A 25244-nucleotide genomic window follows, 5' to 3' on the forward strand; every position below is an offset into this window, starting at 1 on the left:
TCAATACATACCAATAGACAAAATTAAGCTCAAGGGACAGGAAGGGTATTGGTTATAGAGATCTTATGGTTATCAATATTTTTTAATATATAACAAAAGATAACAAAAAAGTTCTTTAAAAAAACTCTATTTATCTAAAATATTTACAATTTTTAATTTTCAAATGTATAGTTTAGTTTGGTTGAGCTTAAACAGCAAGGCCTGGGACTTGCTGCAGCACTTTTACCAGTGCTTTTAGCCACGCTTAGGAAACTCCAGCGATTCCAAAAGTGCCACGCTGATGTTACTCAATGCAGGTGTATCCACTACTATGATTTTCTCAAATCGCAATTGAGGGTCCTGCAGCCATCTAGCAATTTTCTTGGAGCGATCCAAAGTTGGCAATTAGGGTAAACTCGCAAACGCTATGGGAAATTGCACTGAAAAAGTGGTACGTTGCGCTTTTAGAAATCGCTGTGATTTCTGAAAGCTCCGATGGGTCCCAGGCCTAAAAGGTTCTTTCTTGCTGCTAGCATTTAGCTGCAGTAAAGACTATCACATATGGATGATCCCCATGGTGACATCAGGATCACTAGTAGGGAATCATCCACATGATTACATTATACTGGACCACCTCGCTATAGACCATACATGTCAAACTCCGGCCCGTGGGCCAAACCTGGCCCTCAGAGCCATTAAATTTGGCCCTAAAGTGGTTTCCCCACTTTGCATTATGTTTGGCCCACTCTAGATCACCAGGGATGCTATATTGGAGGTGAAGCCCTAGATCACCTGGGAAGCCATATGGAGGGAGGGAGGGGAAAGCACTAAAAACAAGGGAACCGTATGGGGGAGGGAGGGGGGCCACCTCGGAACTTTATATGGGAAGAAGGTGGCCAGCGACTTGGTCCCAGTGTATAATTTCAGCCCTCTTTATATTTAAGTTTGACACACCTGCTATAGACCATAGTGATGTCATCCAAGCTGGTCACTGTTGTAGATGTATGAAGGCCTTTTCTGGCCAACTCATCTTGTGAGCAGAGGCAATTCATGATATCATTTTTTTTCAATTCACTGTCACTTTAATAGGGTCATCTCTGTGTCTCTGGAAAATATTATAGACTGTAAAATATTATGTAGGGATAAGCTGTAATCTCATAACTTGGCAACATTCATACACATATATACAAATAAATAGCAGGATAAAACTTTGTTGTGGTCCCACATACTGAACTATACTGTAGGATATACACACATAACTAAAGCATGCACAACAAATGAATGCCTAAGAGAAAGGAAGTAGAACCATTAGACATCTGCTAATAGTAAAGCAAACAATCAGTGTTCACTAATAAGAGACATGTATGACAGTAGCCGTTTCAGATGGTTTGTGGTTCTCCAGAATTTCTTAACATACGTTTCCTAGTGGGATTTGGCAGCAAGCTTCTGTTCCTCCATTCTTAAGATGCCTTCATTCAAAAGCAGGCGTTCATGTGACAGAAACTAACATGAATAATTCTTGCAATGTTTTCATTTAAAGGACCTTTATTGCAAAAAATTGTAGAATTTTAAATACATGTTAACACTTACAAATAAGAAGGATGTTTCTATCAGAGTAAAATGAGCCATAAATTACTTTTCTCCTATGTTGCTGTCACTTACAGCAGAAAGTGGACGGAACTAACAGGTATTTGACTAGTCCATCTTCTCATGGGGAATTTTCAGTATTTCATTTATCCTTTACAAAAGCACTCCATGGAAAGGATCTATACAAAGATGCAGGCCACCCGCCTACCTGTTTGCACACTATTCTGGCAGTTGGACTGAGCAACTGCCATTCACAAAGGGCTTTTGAAAATAAAGAAAACCCATAGAACCCCCATGAGGAGATGGGCTAGTCGAAAACCTGTAAGTTCTGTCAGATTTCTACTACCTACTGTAAGTCACAGCAACATATTAGAAAAGTAATTTATAGCATATTTTACTTTAGGAGAAATTTACTTTTATTTATGTGTTTTCATGTATTTCAAATTTTAAACTTTTTCGTAATAGTGGTCCTTTAATGGTAAATGCAACATTGGCTGTCTTGTTAGGCTCTTAGAATAGTACAAATCCAAACGACCCCTGCGCTCCAATCCTGGTTTTCAAAGATCGTTCAACAATTCTTTATGGCCTTTATGTTCCCAATGCCTGGCTCTGCACCAAAACTCTGGGGTGTGTACAACTTTAAGACAAAAACAAGGAGCGCTCCATGGTGCATTAACATAAAAACTATTTATTCCGCAATTAAAGGTTATACTCACAATGTGTATGTTAAAAGTTCGCTTGTCAGCGGTAAGCCTTTCCGCTTAGCTCTCCGGCGGCTATGACACTCACGCTGTGGCCAGCAGCGCGGTCCCAATGGATTCTGTAGCTCGTCTCTGGAGGGGTGGGCGTGGCTTAGTCTCGGCATGCTTGTAGCGTCATTACGCGTTTCGGTGCTTGACGAAGGCGCGGAGCGCCGAAACGTGTACTGACGCTACAAGCACGCCGAGACTAAGCCACGCCCACCCCTCCAGAGACGAGCTACGGAATCCATCGGGACCGCGCTGCTGGCCACAGCGTGAGTGTCATAGCCGCCGGAGAGCTAAGCGGAAAGGCTTACCGTTGACAAGTGAACTTTTAACATACACATTGTGAGTATAACCTTTAATTGCGGAATAAATAGTTTTTATGTTAATGCACCACGGAGCGCTCCTTGTTTTTGTCTTAGAATAGTAGGCTGCCTATAGGAATTCTAACCTTCAGCAGTATTTAGCTTCACTGCATAATATGAGGGTTAATCAAAAAAAGAAAAAGCAATTTTAAAATGATTACTATCAAACATAGAAGCTGATACAATGAAACACATCTGTAATGGCTAATCTGTCGTTCAAACAATCTGAACCCAGCACTATGCAATTTGACTACTAGAAGCCAAGGTCAGTCAGCCATGAATGCTTCTCTGTGGGATGCAACACATTGCAGTTAGGTTTCCTTGGCTAGAGTGTATTGTGCCAGGCTGACAAGAGGATCCAAAACCTGCAGTTTGCAGCAAAAGAAGAGGGATGTTATCAAAAACAGTCCAGTCAAGCAGCACCATGACAATACATGTAGCAGCCGAAATGGTGAAGATAATGCAACAGCTGCAGTTTATAAGTCTTCTGCATCCCCTTTACGGTACTAAGAGGTTATAATGCCTTCAGTCACATGTCCACCTATGATGACCTGCATTTAGAAGATTCTAAAAATCTTATTCTCCTGAAGAATGAAAAAGCTAGTTAAATTGAATAACCTGCAGTGGAATTATTGAGTACATACCAGTGATGCAACTCCAGCAAAACTAACAGCTTTACCTGTATATGTCTAAATCCAATTGTTATTACGGTATGTCACTTAACACTAGACATAATTATCTAGCAGAAAAAAAATGCAATGAAAACAAGAGATCAAATATTTTATCATCCACAACCTACGTCAGGGTGCTTACCTGGAAGTAACGTGGTGTAGTGTATTGATTTGTGGTTTGCATTGCTCTGTTGAGACTGTTAATGAAAATACTATATTAATTTATCATTCTTATTATTACAGATCTTGATGAATGTGCAAATGGCACTCATTTGTGCAGTCCACATGCAGACTGTAAAAACACAATGGGATCATATCGATGTCTGTGCAAGGAAGGCTACACTGGCGATGGGTTTACCTGTACAGGTAAGATTTTACAGATACTATTTCCAACAGCAGTTACTATTTATTATTCTGAGTCAAACCAAAACTCAGCTTTGGCTGGAATACTTCTATAGCATTTTTGAAATAGAAGATGCTATGTGGAGGCATTGAAAAATAAATGAATTATTTTGAACTTTAGATTGGGTAAGCAAATTGTTGCAGTGAAGGGACATTCTTCCCTGCATCATTTGCCAGGAAAAAAAAATATAGAATTAAGTTAGAATACTGAAAATAGTAATTGTGTCTGCAATCTGAAAAGGCATGCATGGAGATATATATTGCAAATATACAGTATATATTATATAAATTCTGTCTACTTTTTTTTTTGAACAGATGTTGATGAATGCACTGAGAATGTGAATCTATGTGGACACGGCCAATGCCTGAACACCCCTGGGGGATACCGCTGTGAATGCGATATGGGATTCTTACCAAGTCTTGATGGAAAATCATGTGAAGGTAAACTGAAAATAACCTATCAGACAAATATACAAAGAATATCAATGCATTAAAAATCATGTTTTTACATTAAAGGAAATCATACCTTTAGCAACCACGTTTACTTAAATTGTAGTGCGGCTTAGTACTCTGGAGCAATTTAGGCATACAAGTATGACATCTTCATGTAGGTTTTCACTCCTTTGAGGATTCTTTGAAGTGTCTTATTAGCTACCAAGTGGAAGTTACAATAATCACAAGGAATTGCTATATATATATATATATATATATATATATATATATATATTTTTAGATTTATTATTCATTTATTTTTGGGGGTGGAGGGGGTCTCTAAAGCTTCCCCTGATTGTTTTGAATTTTGTGGGTGACAGATCAAATGCTGTTCAAATGCACATTAAAAAGTTGACTGCGACTTACCTCGGGATTCCTCCATCCCCGTAGTCTTTCAGGGTTCCCTTTGTTGTGCTGTTGTCAGCCCAATTAAAGTCCGCAACCTAGCTGGGTCGCACACTACAGCACATGCGCTGTCCTTGCCACACGCCTCCTCAATCGCAATCCTGTGGCTGGGAGCTTAGTGCATATGTGCAGCTCATATAGACTTGTAACTGCAGATGCGCAGAATGCTTCTGCAGTGCGTGTTCCTGAGTGCATGACTCTGCCAGTTACAGACTTTAATTGGGGTGACAGAAGAACAGCAGAGGGGACCCAGAGGACATTGAGTGACCTGAAAGACTACGGGGGCTGGAAAAACCCCCAGGTAAGTGAAAGTCACATGTACACTTTTTTAAACACTATTCAAATAAAATCGAATCAGTGATTGGATTTATTCCTGTAGACTAGATAGTAATATTATCAAGTCCCTCTAAAAAGCTATCAACTGTAACCTTGTTAGGACATAATTTACCAAGGAGTAGTAGGACACATATGTTGCTTTATTTATCATGTCACCATCTTATGGCCACGTCTTTGTCCTGTGCATCTACACCACATGGTCTCACCTCAGCTTTCAAGTACTAATAAACTGAAAGCTGAACATGATTAGTTCTTCCATTTTAGTGAGTGTGAAGATAGCACAATGCTAATTGATATGTTTTTTTCTTATCAGTTTCATTTACAATTGTGCTTTTATAGTTTGCATGTTAATGTAGTTTATGTTTCCTCTTCAGATATTGATGAATGTGCACTGCCCAACATCTGTGTCTTCGGGACGTGTAAGAATCTTCCTGGTCTCTTCAGATGTGAATGCGATCTTGGGTACGAGCTAGACAGAACTGGAGGCAACTGCACAGGTAAGACATTAACTTTATACATGGAGGCCCTTTTTCAATTCATTTCTCTCCTACGTTATCTCCTAGGTGTTTTTCACACTTCATTGATAAAATCCCTTTAAAGCCCCCCAACAAGCAAGAAAATACATTTGACAATATTTTTCAATTACTTTTTGGCACTTTTTCAATTGCAGAGTGCTGAAAATTATTTTAAACAGAAGATGAAAAATGATCTTGTAGGAGAAAACTTAGGATAAAAAAGTGAATTGAATAAGGGCCATAATTACCGGTAATTACTTTTTTTCACTGTTGCAGATCTAAAACCACAAACTGACAAAAGTGTAGGAAATTAAAATGGGTTGAAAATTCATCCTTAGATAATGTTCTCGTTTCACATAAAAGTGGCTTTCTTGTGGGCAGAACTGGATCTTTGCCACGGTCTAATTGGGTTGATTAATTACTTGACAGCTGGATAATTAATTAAGCTTACAGGCTTTAATCCTCATCCTGAAGAATATCATTAGTTCTGTGCAAAGTTCCTGATCAGCCCAGGAGGTATAGCATCCAATGTTATATTAACTAGCAGGATTTCAACTGATCGTGTATCCTGCAGCAGTGCATTGTAAAAAAACCTTTCACTTAAAATGTGTAGATATTAACTGACACATAAAAAAAATTGACATTTCCTTTGCCTGGGTGGCACGTCAGTAATCTGTTCAGTTATAATTTACAGCAACTGATTTAGTGTAACCCAGCCCTAAGACATGGCTAATAGGAATAGCGTTTATTTCATATTTAGCATAGGTTTTTTTAGGAGCTTTTAGAGTCCCTTTAGTCCCTTACAACATCATATTGTTCTAGTTCACCATGACTAGATACTATATAAAACTGTTATTTCATTGTGACACTGTTTTTTATAATATGATGTCTTGTCTTCCAGATGTGGATGAGTGTGCTGATTTGACAACATGTATTAGTGGAACATGTGAGAATACAGCCGGAAGCTACAACTGCGAGTGTCCTCCAGACTTCGAGCTTAACCCCACTCGAGTTGGATGTGTTGGTATGATCTGCATCAAATCACCACATATAGATATAGAAAATGAATTCTGTCTCCTTTAACAGGCAACACTTTCGATGTACATGTATGAATTTACCCCCTTTTCTATGTTGCTATGGGGCAGGCATGCCAGAACTGGTGTAGGTCTGTGCCAGATCATGCCAGATTTAAACAGAATGAGGGCCCACACTATTCTACCAATAGTTGGCAGCTGCTTAAATCGTTATGAAGCCCAGTGATTCAGCCACTTCTTTTTTAGGGTTCATATTTTGCAAACTACAGCATTCTGATACTCATTCATTTAAGAGCTATTCTCCATGAACAGCTGAACTGCTTGTTTGTCAAGCAGTTCAAGCCTCACTGCCACAAGTCCCATTCAGCTGCAATTACATGCACCTGAATGGCAGCGCTCAGTAACACGTGGCGGTGTTACCCAGAAGCAAAAAAAAAAAAATCTCATCTGAGCTGCATGAGGGGGCAGCCAGTCTGTAAATTCACCGCTTTCAGCTGCTCGTGGAAAAGAGGCCTTACTATTTTTTTCCCTGCTTTCATAATTATGTCACTCCCCCTCCCTTCAAGTGATTTAGTATTCTTTCAATTAAGCAAATACAGTTCTTGGCAGAAGTAATGCAGCCCCTTACTTTATTATGTTGCTTTGTCTGCCGCCCTGTCTCTTTTTTGAGTTGGAAGAGCCAGACTTCAGTCCTTTCTGTATTTGTCTTCCCTTGTGGGAAGCAATTTAAGTGTAACTTTAACCAAAAACTTTATTTTAGTTTTGGGCATTACAAGGAGAAGTTAAAACCCCTGTGAGGAGTCTTTGGCTGTCTGTGTCCTCACTGCAGAGACACTACCTCACTTCATGTCCATTGACATTTGGCAACAAGATAAGATTTCAGCTGAAATTCAAAATGTTGCATTTGTAACCTAAATGGGAGTTAGTGACGATGCTCCAAATGTAAAAAGAGCTTTGGTGACATTGCTCAGAAGCTTCACTTCCTCTTCCCAGGTCAGGTTTTCCCCTCATTGCCTATCTTGCTTTTAGCCAGGTAGTGAGGAGAAATCTTTTCAATAAAGTTATAGAAAGAAAAATATCTAACTGACATTCTAATCCTCCCCAAATCAGTTTAGTGTTAGTACTCTACTTTAACTTTGAATGGGATAATCTAAGGAATAGTCTGAATCCTCTGTGTTATTATTATTTTTTTTACAATAAATGAACCTCCATATTATTTAAGTGAGCCTACCAGTTCCTTTACCAAAGTAAAGAAAGGTACGCACTCTACAGAGTATATCTATTGCACACTATAGATGGGCTTCTATTATTATTTTTATAAAGCTCCAACATATTCTGTGGCGCTGTACAAAATAAGAAACGAACATGGGGTACATAATACAGACAATGGTGTACACCAATATACAAAATACTTAATTAGCGACAAAATACAAAAACGATACAGAATTGGTAATGACAGTGATAAAAAGTAACATGATGAATAAAATGTATAATGATTTCCAAGACGCAAAAGCAACTGTTGCCAGCCAAGTCATTTCTGCAGCAGACTAACCAACCAGATGTTGGCATCTGAGGTGGAGCTCCCACCTCTTCCTCTTTAAAGGGTCTCAGTTCAAGAAAGCAGAGTATCTCGCCATATGATAATCTAATGCATCCAGAGCGAGAGCATGGGGAATGCAAGAGTCTATTGAACATGTGGTATCGGGTGTAACCTTACTCCATATAGGAGTCACCCTTTCTCATGTGCGCCTATGCTATGATTAAGGGCGTGTAACGCCCGAAACATGTCAGCATGTGGTGCTGGCTTTTAGCTTGTTATGTGTAACGATTGAATAAAGCCATATTGATTCTACCGACATCGTGCGGACTTCACTTTCTACGGTCTTGGATCTGAGGTCTTGGCAGCCTGCTTTCCTGCACTGTCGGTGAACGGAGGTGTGAGCGGAGTTCCACATTTACAGTACATTTAGGATAGAAGTACAACAAATAACGCAAGTAATCACATTTGCCAAGATGAATGTTTGGTTATAGATATGAAATGTATAGATAGTAAGACAAATCTGTCTTTTTAGACATTTTATCCAAAGCTTCTGTGTGTGTAATAAAATAACTATATATTATTGTGCCTTTTCTTTCCTACAGACACCCGATCTGGCAACTGTTACCTGGAGGTAAAGCCACGGGGAGATAATGGAGACCTGGCCTGTAGTAATGAGATCGGTGTTAGTGTTTCCAAGGCCTCTTGCTGTTGTTCACTTGGGAAAGCCTGGGGGAACCCCTGTGAATACTGTCCAGCAGTGAATTCTAGTAAGTAGTGGTTGATTGTTATCTGTCCACACTGTTCCTCTAAAGGCCCCATACCCAAGGAATGAGGTTTAGTGGATGATTTTGCACACCAGACTATTCTTTGCGATATTGCGCAAAATAGTTTAGTTAAAATCTGTTAAACGATGCACTCCACACGCTGTGATTGTTCATCTTTGAACAATCACCAGGTCCGATTAAGTCGTTGAGGATCGTTTTGATCTCCATTGACTTGCGCAGGTTTGCTGCAATCGTGTAAATTATTGTTTACATGATTGTTCATTTACGCCGCTGGAAACTACACTTGCAGATGTGGCCAGATGGATCGGGGAAATTATTGTTCATTGGCGGGGATCCCCGAGCCATCTGGTCACAGTCTGCCAGTGGGTATTCAGCTTAATGCTGGGTACACACTATGAGAATTGATGGTCGATTTACTGTCAGATCGATTATTTCCAACAGGTCCGATTTGCTTTCCGATCGATTTCCAAGCATTTTCCAATCGATTTCCTATTAACCAGTTCGGCCTATCTGGACGAGCTTCCTCGTCCAGATAGGCACTGCTGCTGCCGCCGCCTCGTGCGCGCGATCGAGCGCGCCCCCGTGTGCGCTCCCGCTGCCCGCCGCTAGCCCCCCGATCAGTGAATGGGAATATAATTCCCATTCACCGATCTATCTTCCCCGCAGAAATACCGACGCTTTCTCTCCAGAGAGCGTGGTATTTCTGCCCCCAGGAAACATTTCCCCTACTTTTAAGTTCCTAGATGCGAAATCGTTCGCATCTAGGACTTTTTTCACTGTGGCCATCTTGTGGCCGAATAGTAAACTGCACCACAATTCATTTTTAATTAAAAAAAAAAAATATTTTACATTTAAAATTAACAGTTTCCCTCCCACACCAAAAATTACCCACATACACCTTTTTTATTAAAAATAAAAATAAAAAATACAATAAAAAAAAAACAAAAACAACATAAATAGTTACCCAAGGGTCTGAACTTTTTAAATATGCATGTCAAGAGAATATGTTATTATATTATTTAAAATTATAAGCTTATAAACAGTGATGGACACAAATTGAAAAAATGCACCTTTATTTCTAAATGAAATATTGGCACCATAAATTGTGATAGGGACATCGTTTAAATGGTGTAATAAGCGGGACAGATGGGCAAATAAAATACATGAGTTTTAATTACGCTAGCGTATATTAATTTCAAACTATAATGGCCAAAAACTGAGAAATAATGATTTTTTTTTCATTTCTTTCTTAATCTTCCTGTTAAAATAGATTTAGAAAAAAATAATTCTTAGCAAAATGTAGCACCCAAAGAAAGCCTAATTAGTGGCGAAAATAACAAGATATAGATCAATTCATTGTGATGAGTAGCAATAAAGTTATAGGCGAATGAATGGGAGGTGAACGTTGCTCGGATGCATGAGATTTTCGGACTGCGGTGCTGAACCGGTTAAAGTTAACGGAAATCAATCAGAAAATGCTCAGTAAACGAGCAGAAAGCAAATCGGACATGTTGGAAATAATCGATCTGACAGTAAATCGACCATAAAATCTCATAGTGTGTACCCAGCATTACACTTCAGTTTCATTTAGTAAAAGACTATTTGCTTTACGTACAGTTAGAAATATTTGGGCACTACTGTGGTAGGATTAAGGATTAATAGAGCTTGATTATATTTTCAGCTGTTTGTAACATGGGTACTTTTTTAACTTTAAACCCAATTAAACCCAAAGTCAAATAAAAGTAATTCTCAAAGCAATGCTATTGATTGATGTAACTTCTAAGTATTAGTTTTGCAAATTAACCTTTCAAATTCCAAGACCAATTATAGCTTAGCTTGTCTTTAGCTGTACACCTATATATGCAGACTAAAGGGGCCCATACACCTAACGATTTTTCCGGCGATATACAGCAGACTCAATCACTGTGATCGAATCTGCTGTGAAATCGTTGCGCAAACGCTGACAGAACAATCGATTTCCGTCCAAAATCAATAGTTCCCGTCGATTGCCGTCGATCCGTCAAGTTCAGTGAAGCCAGCCGGACTCGGAGCCCAGTGTGGAGAAGAAGACAGCGGAGACCGGGGGACTCACGCCGGCCGGATCAGGTAATGGATAGCTGGCGGGGGGCGGCGGCAGCGGCAGCTCCACAGATGTTAAATCGATTTCATGCTGAAATTGTTTCACAATCTGTTTGCAGTAAAGGAAGCCATACGATTTCTCTCTGATCAGATTCAGATCAGAGAGGGATCTATCTGTTGGTCGATCTGATGGCAAATGGACCAGTGTATGGCTACCTTAAGAACCTCTGCTGCCTGGCTAAGTTACTTAGCTGAAGATTGAGATCTTACAATTGCTCACCCCTTGCTTCCTGTGAAGTCCAACCTCCACATGTAGTTGCACAGGAATTATTTCTGTAAATCAGCTTATACTTTATGTGCACACACACTGCACATAAAGTTTGTTGGGTGTTGCAGAAACGTAATTAGAGTAGCTCACATTATACACACAAGGTATATGTTGCTTGTATGATGTCAATGTCTGGCTGAATTAATCACATTAATTAGACAGTACAAGTTCTGTACACATTGAGGTCGATTATATGAAGCGTGTAAACTGCTATCACAACATTTATCACGTGATCTGCTGTGCCCAGTGCTTATCATGCGAACAACGTTAGTTCACGTGATAAGCGAAGGTTATCGGGGGATCACAGGCGCATTTCACGTGAAGCATGCACATGATTGTGCGATACCCTTCGCTTATCACGTGAACTAACGCTGTTCGTGTGATAAGCACTGCGCACAGCAGATCTCATGATAACTGCTGTGATAGCAGTTATGACGCTTTAGAGAATCGACCTCATTGTGTGCATGATGCGAGTTACACTGTTTACATGAAGTGAATTATTTGCGTAAATTCCACTTAACCTTGCAAGCGCTATCTGCGCACATTACATTTCTTATGGCTTCTGCTGTAATGCAGGAATTTTGGTAAATATAAAGTGGCATCCATTGCTCTTCTTGTCCAATGGTTCTTGGAGGTTCCTGTCTGCTCACTATCTTCAAACAGAGGATAAAAAAACTGCTGGATGGGAGATTTTCATCTCACATTTGTAGGTTTCTTTTGCCTGTGTACACATATGACTCTGGCCTAATGTCCACAAATACCTACACAAATTGCTGGAAATAAAGTTGAAGCAGAAAAATAATACAGATTTTGTTTTCCAGGTGATTATAAAAATCTGTGTCCTGGTGGAGAAGGTTTCAGACCAAATCCTATTACAGTTATATTGGAAGGTAAGAAAGTACATCAGATTACAAGTACCATAAAAAATGAATCCCAGATGGCAGCAGGGAAAACAAACAAAAGAAAAAAAAAATAATGTGTCATCTCTTGTAGATATCGATGAATGTCTGGAGTTGCCAGGTCTCTGTCAAGGGGGAAAATGTATAAACACATTTGGCAGTTTCCAGTGTCGCTGTCCACCAGGCTTTTTCCTGAATGAAGAAACACGTGTTTGTGATGGTATGTAAATCCTGTCTTTATCTTTGTACTTACCATTGCTGATGCCAAGAGACACTTGATAAATTGTACAGAGAGAGTCTCTGCTCTACACTTATCAGTCCTCAGGAAATCATACAGTGCTCTTCATTGCATGGTCTGTGTTCAATTCTAGATCAGTTTTGGCTTTGTTGAACACCCATACCTTTATACTTAACCGAGTTCTTTTATTACATGATCTAATGCGGAGTAGGAATCAGCCATGAAGTCATTCTGAAAATGGCTTGCCAATGAAATTCTGCTCTCGGGGGTAAAACAATTTAAAGCTAGAGGCTTGTTATACACCAGCAGTTGTGGAAGTAAGCCTGGCTTCAGGGGCATAAAGAGATAATTTGCATATTCAGCAGGGGTGCATTGTGGGGAACCACAGTTACAAACTTAAATCTGAATTATTGAAAAGACCTTCTGTTTTAAGAAGGCACACCACATTAAGCATTGCTTTTTTAGTAGGAGGGCTTTTCAGTCTCTTTTGATCCTCTATATTTTCCTGTGGTTTGGGGTATTCTGTAGAAATGATTCAGACCATGTATTCTGCTGGTCTTTAAAATATGTACACACATGTAATTACTACATGTGAAGAGAGAACCGAGAGCCCAATATAGTGTAGTAATTCAAAGTAATTGATAAGGTGATAAGAGTAAAATTAATATTCACAAACACGGGTTACCTCCAGGCAACCACTGTATAGGCAGGAGAGGAGATTAGCCTGTCCCCACTCAGGATTAAGAAGTCGCTCTCTGTAGACATGAAGAAAAAGGGGTATCCCCCTCCCCCAAGGCTGGATATAAAACGTATTGTAAAATGAACAGAGGTGCCAAAAGAATAAGATCAATATTTAAAATATTTAAAAATGCTTAGGAGGCAGTGGTGGACTTACGGTACCTCCTTCAAGCAGACACAACAAAGCTGTGTATTCAACAAAAAGTATATTTATTGGTACACTCCAGGGGATAATCACATGATTGTGATTAACCCCTGGAGTGTACAAATAATTATACCTTTTGTTGAATAATTATACTTTTTGTTGAATGGAAGCCATCAGGTGCAGCAGTAAACTTTGCCTTTTTACAGCAGAATCCCTACAATTATGTGACATAAAAAAGGATTACATTACACATTATTCAAAAGTATTCCCTCAGTTATATTAGTCATTGCAATTATCAGCCTAGGAACATTTTAGCAAGCAGTCTGTTCTCATTCTATATTGTGTGAACAATGATAAGCATGTTCTCCAAGTAAGACCTCTCATTCTATATTGTGTGAACAATGATAAGCATGTTCTCCAAGTCAGACCTCTCATTCTATGTTGTGTGAACAATGATAAGCATGTTCTCCAAGTCAGACCTCTCATTCTATGTTGTGTGAACAATGATAAGCATGTTCTCCAAGTCAGACCTCTCATTCTATAACATATTGTGTGAAAAAAGCATGTTCTCCAAGTCAGACCTCTCATTCTATGTTGTGTGAACAATGATAAGCATGTTCTCCAAGTCAGACCTCTCATTCTATAACATATTGTGTGAAAAAAGCATGTTCTCCAAGTCAGACCTCTCATTCTATGTTGTGTGAACAATGATAAGCATGTTCTCCAAGTCAGACCTCTCATTCTATAATATATTGTGTGAAAAAAAGCATGTTCTCCAAGTCAGACCTCTCATTCTATATTGTGTGAACAATGATAAGCATGTTCTCCAAGTCAGACCTCTCATTCTATGTTGTGTGAACAATGATAAGCATGTTCTCCAAGTCAGACCTCTCATTCTATAACATATTGTGTGAAAAAAGCATGTTCTCTAAGTCAGACCTCTCATTCTATTTTGTGTGAACAATGATAAGCATGTTCTCCAAGTCAGACCTCTCATTCTATTTTGTGTGAACAATGATAAGCATGTTCTCCAAGTCAGACCTCTCATTCTATTTTGTGTGAACAATGATAAGCATGTTCTCCAAGTCAGACCTCTCATTCTATAACATATTGTGTGAAAAAAGCATGTTCTCCAAGTCAGACCTCTCATTCTATATTTTGTGAACAATAAGTATGTTCTCCAAGGCAGACCTCTCATTCTATAGCTCACTCCAGAGCTGTAATGAAACATTAGCACATTTCAAGCCTAACTAAACAAAACATTAACATTTTTACATTCTAAAAGGCCATGTGTTATTTTGTGTAAATTGTATGTATGCAGCTATACACCTATCAGTACAGAGGCAAGTCCCCTGCAGTTTTCTGTCTTTCTCTTCATAAAGTGGGTCTTGAGATCAGAGTTCCTCGGAACTACAAGCCTACAACAGGCATAAGCTTTCCCCTTTTCTCTTAGGCATAACATTGAATAGGGATGAAGTGGATGGTGAAATGTGAAAACTATTTACATCCCTCACCTTTGTTACAGCCTCGGTCACTGCCCTTTGCCACCACCCTCAACCGCATGTTTTCTGTTCTGTAATGCTGCAAAATGTTATCTGGCCTGTATTCCTCTTATTACTTTGGGAGTTAGGTCACTCTTGGTTAAGCTAAATCTTCATAGAGCAGAAAACAGACTTTATTGCAGTGGCAAGCAGCGTTCACTCATGAATAAGGTGCTTTTTGCATTACTTTGTGTCTCTACAATGTTAATATTCACTTGTGAACCTGTGATTTGAAATTGCTTGATTACGTCCTGCCGTTAGTTGGGCTTGCAGTCTAACTCTAGAGGTAATTGGTGAGCTGACTGACTACAGACTATTATAAAATACTGCAAATGAGGTATTTTGAAAAGATAACTGTTTTTAAATTACATCAGTTATTGTCATTCAAGGTGCAGTCCGATTTAACTTTCTAGAGTTATTAGGTTTTCTCTTTTCCCTGACACAGTGATCACTTCCACTAGAAAATCATTTTCTTCTGCATCTTTCTAGCTAATGTACGGTAATCTGGACATTTATTGGTAAGATCTGCAAAAAAGAACCAGAGCTGTATGAAACACCTTATTCACATGTGTATTCTTTTTTTTTTACTTAAGATGTCAACGAATGTGAACAGCCTGGAATATGTGGGCCGGGGACATGTTACAACACTGTTGGAAATTATACTTGTATATGCCCTCCTGACTACATGCAAGTAAATGGTGGAAACAACTGCATGGGTAAGTGGGAATACTTAACAGGTTTCTCTGTTTATTTATACATATAAAATAAATGTATATAAATACTTCAGCAAAACATTCTTTTTTTTTTTTTGTCAATTTTGAGTAGGGGAGTCCTAGAACCTTTCCAAGAGTGTCACTTCTCTCTGTATTCCCACTTGGGAGTATTGGCCTTACCCTTTGTCCCAGTGACACCAAGCATCCTAACCTTTAGGGCTTCTACCCAGCAGGGTAGGAAGTAATTGACAATGGTAAAAGCTTAGAGAACCCAAGGTGGGCAGATGGGACACAGAGGCATGTTCTCTGCCTCATAGCATGCCTCTGTGTTCTCACACCGCCACTCTCTGCCCCCCCCCCCACCCGCCACGCTATAGCCCCCCAAGGTTAGCAAAATTATTTGTCGCCATCTCGGGGGTGAACACAGGGAGAGGGATTCCCTGTTCAGAACACCCACCAGGGGCATTCTTACAGGATTTCCAGAGCTGCCATTGGGCAGCTCTCTCTCCCTGGCCATGCCCCCTGCCACTCCCCCACCTCCCTGCATGCTGGATTTGAGAATGAATCTCTGATCCCAGCGTTGTGATCTATAAGTCACGAAAGTGAAAGTGGGCCAGTGCGGCCCACTGGAGGGTTGTGGAGCGGCGGTTTTTGGGTTACCTGATCCACTCAGCCCCACCGATCAGGAAGGCTACTTTTAAAAAAAAAATGTTTTGAGCCCACCTCGGGCTCTCTTTAAGACCACATTCACAGTGGTGCATTGCAGTGCGATGTAATGTGGATTACAGCACCGCATTGCACCACCTATGCGATGTTCACAGAGCAGCAGGTGTGTTGCAATATAACGGGTGGCGCCAATATAAATGCGCACATTAACAGTAGAAGTGAAGCATACTTTTCATTGACTACTTCACTGTACCCGACGCAGAAGCAAGCATAGCATTTGGCACCATTGCCCAATCTGTTGTGTTATGTTCTGCTATCACAGGGAAATTAACGGCCACTGTGAACATGGCCGTGGGCAGCACGGTGGCGTAGTGATTAGCTCTCTCGCCTTGCAGCGCTGGGTCCCTGGTTCGAATCCCAGCCAGGGCACTATCTGCAAAGAGTTTGTATGTTCTCTCCGTGTCTGCGTGGGTTTCCTCCGGGCACTCCGGTTTCCTCCCACATTCCAAAAACATATGGACAAGTTAATTGGCTCCCCCTAAAAAATTGGCCCTAGACTACAGTACTTACACTACATAATATAGACATATGGCAATGGTAGGGATTAGATTGTGAGCTCCTTTGAGGGACAGTTAGTGACAAGATACATATACACTGTACAGCGCTGCGTAATATGTCGGCGCTATATAAATACTAAATAATAATAATAATAATAATAACAAAAGCTCTACCTTTTATTCACTATGTAAAAAAATGTGTTTGCTGTATCTGTGCCTGTTGAACCAACTTGCTGCCTATTTAAATGCTGGGTGTTTGTTCTTCCATTGTGAACAATAAGCTTCTTGTGGTGTGATAAGAAGTGCAACACAGTAGGGAGCTGAGAATGTCCATTTTTGGTCCATTTGCCTTTTATCGCAAAACTGACAGTGAACGGCTCCTATTTTATAGTCAGTCTTTTGTTTGTTTTTGTCAGTCCGCAACGGATCCGTGGGATCCCTTGCAGTAAGAGGATCACACTTCTGCGCCATCAGCGATAATCCTATCGGGGAAAACGCATCTACCCCGAGCTCCAGCTGGACCACAGTGGACCATCAATATGGACGCTACACTGTGCGCTCCCGCTGCCCGGCTACAGATAGGAACCAAGCCGTATAGCACCCTTTCCCTCAAGCTTCCCTTTTATCCACATGCTCCTCTTGACCCAGTATTTGTGCAGCAGCTGATTTCATTTACATTAGTATCCACAGATTTGTTGAAATAACAGATTGTGGTTTGCCAGCTCTATAAACAGTTATGAAAGTACATCCAAGAATATGTAAAACTAGGAATATAAATACAGGCAGGCTTTATTGGGATTACATTTCTAAACCAGCATTAAGTGCTCACACCTTCACAGCAATAAAATATACAAAGGGAGGAATTTAAATGGAATTTCTTGCATTAGAGAGCATTGCCTTTTTTTGCTATTTCATATGTGAAAATATTTTATCCTCCTGTTGGTTGTCTCAGATTCTGCCACATATTTTTAGTAATGGACAGCTACAGCATGGTTGTATTTCTGTATGTTTAATAAATGAAGTGACTTTATTCCTTTATGTTTATATGCAGACATGAGAAAGAGCCTGTGTTTAAGGAATTATTATGCGGACAATCAGACTTGTGATGGAGAATTACTGTACAACATGACAAAGAAAATGTGTTGCTGTTCATACAATATTGGACGAGCGTGGAATCGACCTTGTGAAGAGTGCCCACTGCCAAGCACTGGTGAGCACAATGCAGTATTTACATGACTTGTATTGACGATGTAATGTTATATGTGTGCTATTACACTGCATTCACAAGTGCTATCAAGTCACATTTAAAAATAACTGGTAAGCTTTGTTTGGCCACCGGTGAGTTGGGCACAGGACGAGCTCTCCCTGCTGCCGCTAATTTCCCTGACGGCGTTTAATACTGTTCCCCCTCTGAGCTGTAGCAACTCGGAAGGAGATGTAATGCGGGGTCTGGCGATCGCCGAATGCTTGATTACTCTTGTGCAGGGTGCACATTGGTGCTATGATGGCGCCCAGCTTCGGCGCTTGGCACTGAACACCCTGCGCCGAAGTAACCTGCTTCGTTAAAATTTACAATTTTTTTCCTTAACTCCTCAGCTGCATCACCCATTGTTTGTAAGGAGGTGAGGGCATAATCACTACATATTAAACACAGTGGCCCTGATTAAATAACTTTTCTCATAAGTATTCTCTCAGGTTGTTTCCATAAAATACCCTTTCAGCACCAAGCAAGTAAACAAGGTTCTAAAAAGCAAGTAAAAAGTAATATAAAACTTTTTAACTCGGGACAATTATTGTGAGAATGTTTTGCTTGCTGGCGGCTGAAAAGGTATTTTAGTGGCAATGTTAAATAATATCTTGTGTGAGAGAACTCGAGAAAAGCGGATTGAATTAGGAGCCATTAGTATTTTTGGGAATGTATCGCTGTGCCTCCAGGGGTCAAATACCGTTTACATTTCTTTTTTTTCTCCCTTTTCCACCTTTTCTATTTTATTCAATGTTAATTTTTTATTTTTTTCTATTTTATTCAATGTTTTATTCAATGATCCTATAACATCCCAATTACACAGAAACATTTTTTTCCAATATATAATAGAGAGTAAATGCCCCTCCAGCTGCTGGGCAGAAGAATTGACATCCAAAAACAACAGGAGTTACTCCACCCATTTATTTTTATGAGCGCCGACTCATAAAGACAGGCTGTTCTTATGACAGCATTTGGCTTTTTCACCTTGAGCCAGCAGTTCAGCTAGGCTTGGAATCACTCCAGACTTTTATTCGGGGCTGCAAATTCTCACATTTAGCGTGAGCACTGGAATAAATGGCACTCCCAACATAATGGATTTTGAAGCCTTGTGATGAAAATAAGTCATAAGAGGGAAAACAATAATATAGGCAAAAAAATATTTTTGTGGGACATATTATGTAGCAAAAGAGGTGCTAACATATGAAATATAAATAACGTCACCTTGTTAACATTCAACACCCAAGACTTTTCTGGGGTTGCCTGACTCTTCAGGTACAAGTATGCAACTGGATCTCAAATAGTAACAAAGATTCAACATAAGAACAAAAAGATAGAGATCATACATAAAATGTGTAATAAATTACAGGTGTAACTCGAACACTTAGAATATTGTGAAAAAGTCAACTTATTTCAGTAATTCAACTTAAAAGGTGATGTAAACTAATATGTGAAACTAATACATATATATAGAAACCCTTTGCTGGTGTTTTGGATTAATTAGCTGATTAGAGTCTGACACTTTGAGCCTAGAATATTGAACATTCACAATATTCTAATGATCTGACATTGTGATTTTGGTGTTCTCCTAAACTGTAAGCCATAATCATCAAACTTATAAAAAATAAAGGCTTGAAATATCTTGTTTTGCATGCAATGAGTCTATGTCATGTATTAGTTTCACCTTTTAAGTTAAATTACTGAAATAAATGAACTTTTGCATGATATCCTAATTTTTCGAGTTTAACCTTGTATGTGAAACTCAAGTTTAAGGCGCTTGGCCTTAAACTCCCCCCACACCCCCCTATGGCTAACTGTAGTTTGGCACCTAGCCTTAAACTCCCCCCACACCCCCTATGGCTAACTATAGTTGGGCGCCTAGCCTTAAACTCCCCCCACACCCCCCTATGGCTAACTGTAGTTGGGCGCTTAGCCCTAAAGAGAACCTGAGGTGGGGTTCTGACAATGCTAGCTGCACACAGAGGCTGGGTCTGCTTATATTGCCCAGCCTCTGTTGCTATTCCAATCCCCTCTAAGCCCCCCCTGCGCTCTACTATCCCCCATAAATCACAGCCGCGCTGTCGACACGCAGCGTGTCACAGCGGGCTGTGTTTACCTCTATAGTGTCAGTCTGTTGCTCCCTCCGCCTCCTGCATAGCTCTGGTCCCCACCCACGTCCCTTCCCTCCCTGCTGATTGGAGGGATGGAACACGGGCGGGGACCAGAGCTATGCGGGAGGCGGAGGGAAGAAGCAGACTGACAGTACAGATGTAAGCACAGCCCGCACAGCGCGGGTGTGATTTATGGGGGATAACAGAGCGCAGGGGAAACTTAGCGGGGATCTGGATAGCAACAGAGGCTGGGCTGTATAGGCAGACCAGCCTCTGTGTATAGATAGCATTGTCAGAACCCCACCTCGGGTTCTCTTTAAACTCCCCCCACACCTAACTCTCATGACCCCTCCTGGGTGCCAGCCTAGCCTAGCTAACCAGCCAATTGTGAAATGTAAGCCTGGAAGCAATGCAAGGAAATACAAATCTTATTCTTTATGTCATACCTCAGTATATAAAAAGATTTATTTACTGCATTCAGAACTTCTCCAGATAACATACTTTAGAAAGCCATTGTGCTTAAGACATGCACATATAGAAGAGGATCCTCTCAGTAAGTGTGTGTTTTCAAGGATAGATCTTTAAGTAGTCATAACTTATTGCACAACTCAACATGCAGTTGTATGTCTGAACATAAAATGATTCCATTATAAAATGTAAAATTAATCCAATCAATTTCTTCATAGATGAATTTACTGCACTCTGCGGAAGTGCCCGTCCTGGCTTTGTCATTGATATTTACACTGGACTGCCAGTTGGTAGGTTTCATATTAAACCACATTGAACAGAAATTACTTCATATGAAGCACTTTAAGTAACCTGTAACCTTTTTATCGCTCAGATATTGATGAATGCCGGGAAATTCCAGGAGTTTGTGAGAATGGCGTTTGTATAAATATGGTGGGAAGCTTCCGCTGCGAATGTCCAATGGGATTTTTCTACAATGATAAGCTACTCATCTGTGAAGGTAAGGAGACATCCAGATGGCTTCACCTCACACACTACAATACAATGCTTGCTTTAAGATGGCTGACAGAAACCTCAGCCAGATTCAGCCATGTGTATAAATCTTGTCAGGGCCGGTCCTAGACTTTTTGCTGCCTGAGGCAAACTTGTGAGGATGCGCCCCCCCCCCCCCCCATTTGGAATGATCACACAGCACCCAACAATTTTCACCCAGTATAGGTAGTTAGGTAGCCAGGTACAGGTGCCCCTGTATAGGGTAGGGGCAGCAAGGTATAGTGTCAAGTAGGTGCTAGTCTGGGGGGGGGGGGGGGGGGGCTTGTGAGATGCTGGAGTAATATTTAAATGGTGACTGACCCTGTGGGTACCAGGTGGAGGGTGGCTGCCCTGGAACAGGGCCAGGGATGGTGACTTGGCTGCGGCTGAGAGTGGTCGGAGCTGGTGGTGGCCATGATGTGACAGAGAGAGAGAAGGGGAGAGATAGGGAGAGAGAGGGAGGGGGGGAGAAGGGGAGAGGGAGAGAAGGGGAGAGAGAGAGAAGGGGAGAGAGAGAGAGAAGGGGAGAGAGAGAGAGAAGGGGAGAGAGAGATTGAGAGGGAGAGAGGCAGAGAGAAGGTAGGGGAGGAGACAAAGAGAGGGATGGTGGCCTGGCTGCCACAGGGAATGATGGACCTGGGCCACTGGTGGCAGAGCCGACAGTGGCTGCAATGTTAGTGCGACTGAGAGTGGTCGGAGCTGGTGGTGGCCATGATGTCATGCGACAGAGAGAGAGGGGGAGGGAGAGAGAGAGAGGAGAGAGACAGAGGGAGAGAGAGAGAGAGCGAGAGAGCGAGAGAGAGAGAGAGACAGAGCGAGAGAGAGAGAGACAGAGAGAGAGACAGAGCGAGAGAGAGAGAGAGCGAGAGAGACAGAGCGAGAGAGACAGAGAGAGAGACAGAGGGAGAGAGAGAGAGAGCGAGAGAGACAGAGCGAGAGCGAGAGAGACAGAGCGAGAGAGAGACAGAGGGAGAGAGAGAGAGAGAGACAGAGGGAGAGAGAGAGAGAGAGAGAGAGAGAGACAGAGGGAGAGAGAGACAGAGGGAGAGAGAGAGAGAGAGAGAGAGACAGAGGGAGAGACAGAGGGAGAGAGAGAGAGAGACAGAGGGGGAGAGAGAGAGAGACAGAGGGGGAGAGAGAGAGACAGAGGGGGAGAGAGAGAGACACAGAGGGGGAGAGAGAGAGAGACAGAGGGGGAGAGAGAGAGAGAGACAGAGGGGGAGAGAGAGAGACAGAGGGGGAGGGAGAGAGAGACAGAGGGAGAGAGAGAGAGAGACAGATGGAGAGAGAGAGAGAGACAGAGGGAGAGAGACAGAGGGAGAGAGAGAGAGACAGAGGGAGAGAGAGAGAGAGAGACAGAGGGAGAGAGAGAGAGAGACAGAGGGAGAGAGAGAGAGGGAGAGAGAGAGAGAGACAGAGGGAGAGAGAGAGAGAGACAGAGGGACAGAGCGAGAGAGAGAGGGACAGAGCGAGAGAGAGAGAGACAGAGCGAGAGAGAGAGAGACAGAGGGAGAGAGAGAGAGAGAGAGAGAGAGACAGAGGGAGAGAGAGAGAGAGAGAGAGACAGAGGGAGAGAGAGAGAGACAGAGGGAGAGAGAGAGAGAGAGACAGAGGGAGAGAGAGAGAGGGAGAGAGAGACAGAGGGAGAGAGAGAGAGACAGAGGGAGAGAGAGAGAGACAGAGGGAGAGACAGAGGGAGAGAGAGAGAGAGACAGAGGGAGAGAGAGAGAGACAGAGGGAGAGACAGAGAGACAGAGGGAGAGACAGAGAGACAGAGGGAGAGACAGAGAGAGAGAGACAGAGGGAGAGAGAGAGAGACAGAGGGAGAGAGAGAGACAGAGGGAGAGAGAGAGAGACAGAGGGAGAGAGAGAGACAGAGGGAGAGAGAGAGAGACAGAGGGAGAGAGAGAGAGAGAGAGACAGGGACAGAGGGAGAGAGAGAGAGGGACAGAGGGAGAGAGAGAGAGGGACAGAGGGAGAGAGAGAGAGAGGGACAGAGGGAGAGAGAGAGAGGGACAGAGGGAGAGAGAGAGAGGGACAGAGGGAGAGAGAGAGAGGGACAGAGGGAGAGAGAGAGAGAGAGGGACAGAGGGAGGGAGAGACAGGGAGGGGAAGACAGAGAGAGAGAGAGACACAGAGAGGGATGAGAGAGAGACACAGAGAGGGACGAGAGAGAGACACAGAGGGGGGACGAGAGAGAGACAGAGGGGGGACGAGAGAGAGACAGAGGGGGGACGAGAGAGAGACAGAGGGGGGACGAGAGAGAGACAGAGGGGGGACAAGAGAGAGACAGAGGGGAGAGAGAGACAGGCACAAAGAGAGGGAGGGGGAGAGAGAGAGAGAGAAAGACAGAGAGAGGGAGGGAGAGACAGAGAGAAAGTGTGAGAGAGAGGGAGAGAGACAAGGTCAGAGGGGGGGGGGGGGGAGAGACAGAGAGGGGGGATAGAAAGACAGAAAGAGGGAGAGAGAGACAGAGGGAGGGAGAGAGACAGAGGGAGGGAGAGAGAGACAGAGGGAGGGAGGGAGAGAGAGACAGGCGGGGGGAGAAACGGAGAGAGGGGGACAGAGACAGGGGGGGGGGGGGGGGAGAGAGAGAGGGGGGAGAGAGAGAGGGGGGAGAGAGAGAGTGACCAGAGCTGGAGGTGGCCGCTGCACAATGCAGTTGGAAGGACTGGCTGGGGCATCTATGTAGACAGGCTGAGGCCTCTTGCTCCCTGCCGCCATTAAGTCCAGCAGGCTGAGGCAGTGAGTCTTCAGCAGCAGCAAAGTTACTCACCGGTGGTGATGGCAGGCGGCGGGCATCCATCTCGCGCTGGCGGCGGGCATCCGTCTCGCGCTGGCGGCGGGCATCCATCCATCTCGCGCTGGCGGGGCCGCGGGGAGCATCCATCTCGCGCTGGCGGCGGGCATCCATCTCGCGCTGGCGGCGGGCATCCATCCATCTCGCGCTGGCGGGGAGCATCCATCTCGCGCTGGCGGGGGGCATCCATCTTGCGCTGGCGGGGGGCATCCATCTCGCGCTGGCGGCGGGCATCCATCTCGCGCTGGCGGCGGGCATATCCATCTCGCGCTGGCGGGGGGCATCCATCTCGCGCTGTCGGCGGGCATCCATCTTGCGCTGGCGGCGGGCATATCCATCTCGCGCTGGCGGCGGGCATCCATCGCAAGCGGGGGGCAGTGGCAGGTCATCATTACTGGTGGTGCTTTTCAAGGCGGGTGGCAGGCAGCGTGACTCCAGTCACTTCCGGATTCTACCTCCGCCTGCACCCAGCGCCCACCATCATTATGAAGGCAGCTTGTTGGGTTGGCGTGCATAGCCTAGCGGGTCCTAGCGGTGCAGTCCAGCCGTGACTCAGTCCAGTACAGGGCAGGCAGTAAAACGTGAGGCGGGCGGCAAAAGCCAGGCACACTCACTTCCTCTTTCTGTCTGGTGCCGCCCCCCACTTTTGCCGCCTGAGGAACCTGCCTCACTCCGCCTCATGGGCGGACCGGCCCTGAATCTTGTAGACACAGCTATAACACAAACCTGAAATATTATAAATATCTCTTGTTTCATCTCCATGGAGGTTGCTTGGCAGTTAAAACATTATTAAACAAGGTGCTATTTTAGGGTGTCTTTTACAAACTAGTTAGGAATGTACCAGTGAAATAAAAGTCTGTAGAAGCTAATGACCAACTCTGGTATTCTTGTCTACAGATAAAAATCTTTGATCAGATGACATTTCTTAATTATTATTATTATTATTTTTACAATGTATTCACACATTATTAAAAATGAAGTACTAGGAGGCTTTGGTAGCCATCGTATTAACCTTTAAAGTGGACCTGAACTCTTGCACAGGGCACAAGGAAAACAACAGAAATGCACCCTGTATGTATTTAAAAAGGTTAGCCTGTTTAAAGGTGGCCATACACTTGTTAGATTAGCAGCAGATAGATCGCTGATCTATCTGATGTGTTTAGGAACATTTTTTACTAGGAACAGATTTCCAATAGATTTCAGTATGAAATCTATTGAAAATCGATCTGATAGCATTTGTTTGCCATCAGATTTCCATTAGGTCCAATGCAAAATGATAAGCCATCTCAACAGATCCACCTAGATTTTCCATCATGTCAGATCGATCGATTGG

The 25244-nt window shown here is 42.6% G+C and overlaps 1 protein-coding gene across 2 annotated transcripts in view; it reads left to right on the forward strand.

The window, feature by feature from the left end:
- FBN1 (fibrillin 1) overlaps positions 1–25244 on the forward strand; it is a 291197-nt gene that overhangs the window by 215809 nt on the left and 50144 nt on the right. For both annotated transcript variants that reach the window (XM_068275426.1, XM_068275425.1), the window contains 11 exons: positions 3589–3711; positions 4063–4188; positions 5355–5477; positions 6397–6519; positions 8672–8836; positions 12083–12151; positions 12255–12380; positions 15416–15538; positions 17810–17968; positions 20799–20870; positions 20954–21079. In XM_068275426.1, the coding sequence (XP_068131527.1) occupies positions 3589–3711; positions 4063–4188; positions 5355–5477; positions 6397–6519; positions 8672–8836; positions 12083–12151; positions 12255–12380; positions 15416–15538; positions 17810–17968; positions 20799–20870; positions 20954–21079 (1335 nt within the window). The remainder of the gene's footprint in view (positions 1–3588; positions 3712–4062; positions 4189–5354; positions 5478–6396; positions 6520–8671; positions 8837–12082; positions 12152–12254; positions 12381–15415; positions 15539–17809; positions 17969–20798; positions 20871–20953; positions 21080–25244) is intronic.

Source organism: Hyperolius riggenbachi, chromosome 3 (assembly GCF_040937935.1).
Source record: "Hyperolius riggenbachi isolate aHypRig1 chromosome 3, aHypRig1.pri, whole genome shotgun sequence".
Classification (NCBI taxonomy): Eukaryota; Metazoa; Chordata; class Amphibia; order Anura; family Hyperoliidae; genus Hyperolius; species Hyperolius riggenbachi.